General features: G+C 28.2%; 1 protein-coding gene across 1 annotated transcript in view; it reads left to right on the top strand.

The window, feature by feature from the left end:
- Nucleotides 1–3,475, top strand: part of LOC106687249 (uncharacterized) — a 137,354-nt gene extending 133,879 nt beyond the window's left edge. Inside the window, exons 2-3 of the mRNA XM_014431016.2 lie at nucleotides 712–823; nucleotides 2,159–3,475. Coding sequence (XP_014286502.1) covers nucleotides 730–823; nucleotides 2,159–2,499 — 435 coding nt within the window. The 5' untranslated portion in view covers nucleotides 712–729 and the 3' untranslated portion in view covers nucleotides 2,500–3,475. The remainder of the gene's footprint in view (nucleotides 1–711; nucleotides 824–2,158) is intronic.
- The last annotated feature ends 3,874 nt before the right edge of the window (nucleotides 3,476–7,349 follow it).

The raw sequence follows: 7,349 nt of genomic DNA, 5'->3' as shown, positions 1-7,349 counted from the left end.
TTTTTTTTTTTTTGAGATTTGGACCTCTGATGTCTGTGAACCAAATAGGGCATTCTATACGGGCACGAAAAAAATCACCGAGAAAAAGCAGGGAAAATCTTTTTGAAGAAAATAAAATTTTGATATCTTCATTCAATATTAAAAAAAAAATTTATTTTCATATGGCTCAAAAAGAATACTGCTTTGGTAAAATTTTTAGCACTCATTTAAAAGCTAATAAAAATTCTCAGAAAAAAAATATGATCAAAATTGGGAAATTATTAGCAAAGATGCTTTACAAATCTTATTTCTCTAAGTTTTTCTTTTCTTGTATATCATATCTCCCTTAATCATTAAAACTAATGAATAAACCATCATTTATATGATTATTTTCTTCACTAATGACAAAGAATAAACATTTTTACCATTCGTCTTTTATTTAAAAAAAATGAAAGCAATACCTGACAAAGTCAATATATGATCTTTGATTGTTTTGCAGTAAAAAAATGTGTACACAAAAATGACAGCTTTTTACAGACTGATATTTGTTATTAATTTTCAAAATAAGATATCTTTCATTAACAAATACATATATTAACTTATTTCCACATTATATTATCATTGGATGACACTAATATATCATGTTAATGATTTGCACGGGCCAACTGATTATGTATGATTACTAATTGAAAACAATGAATAAGAAATGAACAAATATTTTTTTTGTTTTAGGTGGACTTCATCTTCAGAATGCATATTCTAGTAGTGGTTTTATGCTGCTCCCTCGCTTTTGGCATAACATATACTCAAGAACTGGACGAAACAATGGACATTTCCAATAGTAGTAAGTAAATTCCGTTCCAGAAAATCTATATGTATCTAATTTTTAGATAATTATCAAGAAAATTGTCCAAATTTAATAAATATATGAACCTATTTATTGATACTGAGTTTATTGAATCCTCGGCCCAATTACGCTCTATGTAGTAATTGTGATTAATCTATTATTTACTACTATGTGTTATTGTGGTAGTCTATAGCAATCTGGTATTTGATCAAGTAAAATAAAGTTTACGGTGCATACAATTAATGAAATCCACGTTCTCAAGTCACCAGTGTACTCTTACTTTGTACTTGGCATTGCTCGTTCTCTCTCCTTGATATTAAAAGGGTCTAATAGATAGAGCATCTGAATAGCTTCGTCTGCAACTAAAACACATCAGTCTTCTGATCTAAAGGTTAGTGGGCCTGCTTAGAAACTACACACTACTTATGGCAACCACCTGCAACCTTCTACCGTCTTATTATTCCTAGTTGTCGTCCAGCAAAGTCATTAAACTAGAATTGAAAAAAAAAATTTACTAAATAAAATAAATGATCTGTCCTAAGATCCATTACTTAATGTGGGAACGTTGTTTCACGTCCAAAGTCCATAGTCCAAGAAGGAATCTGGTCAGCATCCACGCATAAGCCCGATGTTCTTTCCCTAATACAATGAAGTGTTGTGTGTTTCTATAAGCAATTATATCAGTCGCAAAACCTTTCTTTGTTACAAGAACGATGCTTTATTTTTCATAATTGGCATTTATTTATTATTTTTTTATCCCACTTGTTATGATTGAAACGATCGTTTCATAAACATGCAAGAGGATCTTTCTTTACTACGTTTCTAAGTAACCGCGGTTCTAGAAACCACATTTATTATAGATTTATGTCTTCTTATTATCTATTTCTATATGTCCCTTATTGGAACCAACCTGCAGTTCTTAAAAATCTATTCTCTATCTATTTACACCAAATACTAGATACAACGAATACTTCTTTTTCGTCTTCTTATTCCATCACTCCATTTTCTCACGTGGCTACCTTTAGATGTTAAAGATTCCTTCATCCCCTCCGCTTATCTTAATAAGTGCTACTGAGATCTGCTACCACCGTACAAAGGGCCCAACACTTAATAATGCTTTCTTATGATTGTGCTTAGGACGGAAAGTACCTGTATTTGAACTTCCATCGGAGGGAGAGTCCACTTATTTTGAAAGTCAAAAAATTTCTATCTTTAGTTGGACTAATTTTTAATATTTCAGATAGATTTATTTAATTAAACTAAATTTCAAAGTATATAATCTCTTTTAAACATTTTAAATCTGTATTTAATAACAAAAGTTAATGTTCGCAGTTCAGACGGATTTGAGAGAAGGTGAAGAAATATCTGACCCCGACCAGCTCTCGGAATACCTGTCCAGCCTCTTGATGGACGAGACCGCACCATTGCCACTTGTCTACTTGCCTGAGAAAAGATCTCGCTATTACCGCCGGTACCCCTGGAAGAGACAGAATGGGAGGAACTATGAACCAGATAGCTACCTTTGCACGCCCAGTAGGCAGGATGTCTTCCACCTCCTAATGGCGCTCCATGACGCCCGTTCTGGTAACCAGGATCGCACTGTGCACTTCTGCAACAGGAGGCGGCCAGCGAGAGCTATCTTCACTAACATCCGCTTCCTCGGCAAGCGCTAGTCCCAAAGCTAGGATCAACAGGAATAGACTGATTATTTTATTTATTTATTTAAACAAACATTAATTTTTGGCAACTGAGGCTGTTCTTAATATTTTGTTTATTATTTTAAGTTTTCAAATCTCTGCAATAAATCAGTACATCTTTGATGGTTTTCCTAAGTCATGCAGGAAGTATACACGGATTCACTTCTAACACCAAATCTAATAGTTAATCAGCATTAAAGATAAATGTGTCTGTAATAATGCTCACTATTCCTAATCAGGCATCTTCATGGTAGATCTAAAAAACAATATAATTTAAATAGCACTATACATTTTTTTTAACACTGTTTTTAGTCGCTTGGGTTCAAAGTAGATAAAAATTGCTCTATTTTAGAAAAATTCTTTTTTAAGCTTTATTATTTACTAGGAAGTTTATTTGTTATGTATTTTAATGTAAAGGTGAAGATTATTCCTCAGAAGTTTTTCGTGAAACCACTTTTATATCTTTTAATGATGATAATAAGGTATTTTCTCCAATCTTAAGGTTATCTAATCCCTTGTAATTAGCTTCATCCATTTCTTAATTAAAATTTTGTTTAAAATAATAATAATTTCATAAACCCTTGGTTGTGTTTATATTAAAAAAAATCTAGAGCAATTATGGTATCCTTAACATTAAAATACATGAATAATCAATTTACTGAATTCTTTTAATAAGGCTTATGTTATACGATTGGCAAATGAATAGCAAGTGAAAATTGGCATAATGAAATTTTCTTTCTCCCACACAAGTGTATAATAAAATTTTCAAAAATGACCATTATTTTATGTTATTACATTTTTTTTTTTGTGAGTTCATTGTCATTTCTTTTGAAGGGTTCATAAATCCATAAAGCTATTTAGAGAACTTATTGTTTTATTAGTAATTAATCAATGTATATTATTAAGATTTATTTTTCAAATTTTAATTGTAATCAAAAAGAACTCTAATACCTCTTATATACTTAATTTTAACTCCTAACCTAATTAAAATAGATTTAAAAAAATTAAATATTACATCTTATTTATCCATAATATAATTAAAATATCATTTCGAATAAATTGTAGCAGTAGATATTATCAATAAATGTAACGTATATGAATTATAATATTACATTTTAGTTTACTTCACTAAGGATAAGATTCACTTGTGAAGATAAAAAATATCAAATTGAAATGAATTATTTATTCTTGATGTATAGTTATATTATCGATAGTTTAATCGCAATATATTTATAGTGTTTAAATTCACACCCATTTTATTTAAGTAGCGAAACCTATTCTGTTTGATTCATTAAGTTATTCTTTAGAAAATTTTATGATAAGTTGTAAACTATTAGGATATATCTTAATAACGTATATAAACTTGTAAGTCAGAAAATGTGTGAAACAACATCACTGCCCACTGACAACTTTTCAAAAAGAAACAAAAATTGAATTATCAATATATTGAGAAGTTTTTTTATTTTTCTCTAAACAGTGTGTATTAGAAGGTGATTCACAATCAATTACAAAAATTAACTAATAATTCCAGAGAGGCTGGGATAAATTTTACATTTTTGAAATTGTAAATTGTAGCCCCCTCTCTCAAGATATTTCTTATTACCTAATCTAAAATAAATTTTTCCGATACTATAAAATCGTTGAGGATAAACTTTAAACAATAATAAAATAACCCTAAATGAAACCATTTTGTACTCAATCGATTTCACACATTTGCTAACGATAAGTGCTGGTTTTTGTTTAATTAGGACAACGAATAAAATCTTTGTACATTATTTATCACTTAATATATCATTAAATCTTAATTTATGTTAGATATAGTTTATTTTAGTCACGCATATTCTATAAGTAGTTGTTGGGTTTACTATCCATGTAAATTTTATGGTACTAAATTTTATTGTAGCGCATTATTTGCAATTGGGCTTGCTAATATATATGATTTCGTAGAGATAAAAATTATTTTTTATTGAAAATATATATTGATGCATGAAACGATTTAGAGACAGTAATATATCATCATTTACTATATTAACATTCTAATACATATCATATGAATAAAATTTTCTTCATGTAACCATATATAGAAAAACAATTTAAATTTTTATGTATCTTATTAATAAATTCAATTTCATGGAAGACCATATTTAATGACATTTATGGTGATCCTCGTTGTAGTATTAATTAAAACTGTATTTTTAAGTCTCTAATCTTTACTCACATTATGGAATGAATGCCTAAGTGCATTATGAAAATTAACGTTATGTTGATTATTTGACTATTCCTACAGTAAACAGCCTCATTTATTAGTCATATTCTTCGTCTGTATTTCAGCTTAAATAAAGTCAATGGTATAAAATTCAAGAAAATTGTGATGTTTATTCTATTAGCTATTTTCCATATTTTATTTAAATAAATCCATATATATCTGAAGAAGGTTCTCCTATACTAAATTAAACCTTTTCATTTATCCTGGAACTGATGCATCATGTTGTAGTGGAAATAAAAAAAATACATCGTTGGTGAGGTGAAAAAATAATTAATTGCATTGAGCAAATCAAGAAAATTATGCTTGTTGCATTTGCGAAATAACGTAATCTTTCACAGGAGGAGATATTAGAAAATTATCATAATTTACCATTGCAACATAATTTTATAGTATTTGCAAAATCACGTAGGCTTTAGTTTTACATAAAGATATTAGAAAGTTATCTTTTTAAAGAATTTTCAATAAATAACCAATTACTGTAAATAAAACTTTTTCATGTGAACTACACAAGCATATATCGCGTCCATAGTTTTAAATACATTTTTTTTCTTCTGTTTTAAGTGAATTTTTAAGTTAGGTACGTTTATTATCTCTTGATAGTTTTTAGAACCAAAAAAGTGGTTTGAAAGCTTTAAGTTAGTACTTTTCTGGTTCTTAAAACTACCAAAAGGTTATAAATGTATCAAATTTCACCCCAAACATTACTTTATGTAGGTATGTTAGGTTTAATTTTGCTTATTCCGAATCCTTCAACAATAAATAAATAATTCATTCCAAAATTTTAATTTCAGAATAATGTTTAATGTCAGAAATAAATAAAGTTATTAGAAAACCAAATTGCATTATTGAACACATAATTAAATAAAATATATGTAGGTAGGTGCATAGTACGAGGAGGGTAATATTCGAAAATGTTGAATAATTCTGCAGTACTTGTTATTATTAAAAAGAATAAAAAATTCATTTTATATTTATCGATTTACAAATATTATTTATTATTTAATATTCTTTATTGAACAAAAAATATTCAAACATTGCTGGAGACCATGATAATATCACTTATTCAATAAAATATTAAATTATTTTTAATCCGGCAATACTCATTAATCAAATTATAAAATTTTAAAGTATAGAAAATCGTTAGGGATACTATATTATTTAATTATATAAACAAATTATGTTCCCAAATCTCAATTAATTCTCTATTAAACTTGTTTTCTTGATCCATAAAATACCATGATACAAGTAAGAATTAAACAGTAGCAAAAGAATTTTCTACATTAAATATCTCCTCAACCTATCTTTATTTTATTATTTATCATCTAAAAATCAATTTATAACAACTAAATTTTTAAAAAAACTGATAAATAAAATGTCATATTTCTGTTATGCCACAGACTGGAAATATAGATTTGACGTAAAAGATAATCATATATAATAAGTTTTCACAAAAAAATCAGCTGAGTCTTATTATTTAACCAATTTTCTTTTAATTGCGAACTAATGTTTGAGGCCGTATTGGCTGAGGGTGTTGGGACAAAAACTTTAGGTACAATATACTTTTGGTTTTTATGAAATAATACAGTGTTATTCTATTATTTTCCTAATGAAACGTAATTAAAAAAATATCATTTATCACTGAACAAAAGCTGCCTAGGGTGTTGCAGTAGTTGGTGTCAGTTGGTTCTCTAGCTGTGCCTATAAAATGGCTTACACGATAGGAGCTAATTTAAGAACCTTGTTTAATCCTAACATTTAATGAATCTCTAGTTATTGCCTTGAAGACATAATGGAATATAATTACGAATCACAATCTTATTTGAGCCCTAAAATCAATAAAATGGCCCAGAATAAAGCCTCATTCAGACAATAAAGGAGACTGAACATATTGTCCTCTCCTGAGCCCACCACCTCAAGCTGTCGTTATTAGAGCCGTGACCTAAATTACACTATCCCTGAAACTAAAATCTAAACTCATTAAACAAATTAATTAAACGCTATTCTTTAAATATTTTAAAAAGGTTTCAAGTCGTTTCATGAAAGAAATTATATTATTGAAACAATCTAGGATATCATATTATGTGGACTTCAGATAATATATCTTTCAGTTGCTATATTTTATGATAATGAACAAAAATAAACTCATTAAAAAAATGTCACTGATGGTAAGTACTCTAATGGAAATTATTATTATACATAATGTAAACTAAAGTCAGAATAGGTTTATAATAATTAAAATGAAACTCAAGCAAGGTTTCGACTGGTATACTCAACCTACGACAGCATATTTATTCTTTTTGGGCTTCTATCGTAGATCTATATTATACGGCAGTATCGATCTCTTTTCCGGCTCTCAGGAGCGATAAATTTTGACGAATCAGGTATCAAAAGACATGAATTATGAATGTGGTGTTTTGATTCTTAAATTCCAACCAGAACTTTAATAAAATTTATTCAATTAAAAAAGTGAAGAGGTTCCAAAACTTAGACAGAGTTATGTCGGTGGATCGAGAAAGTAAAAATTGAGTTAAAAGACTTCAAGGTAGTCATTAAAAACCAA

Source organism: Halyomorpha halys, unplaced genomic scaffold (assembly GCF_000696795.3).
Source record: "Halyomorpha halys isolate HHAL.00 unplaced genomic scaffold, Hhal_1.1 Scaffold937.1, whole genome shotgun sequence".
NCBI classification, from domain to species: domain Eukaryota; kingdom Metazoa; phylum Arthropoda; class Insecta; order Hemiptera; family Pentatomidae; genus Halyomorpha; species Halyomorpha halys.
The sequence above is the reverse complement of the archived record's forward strand: the minus strand, read 5'-3'. Positions and strand labels throughout refer to the sequence as shown.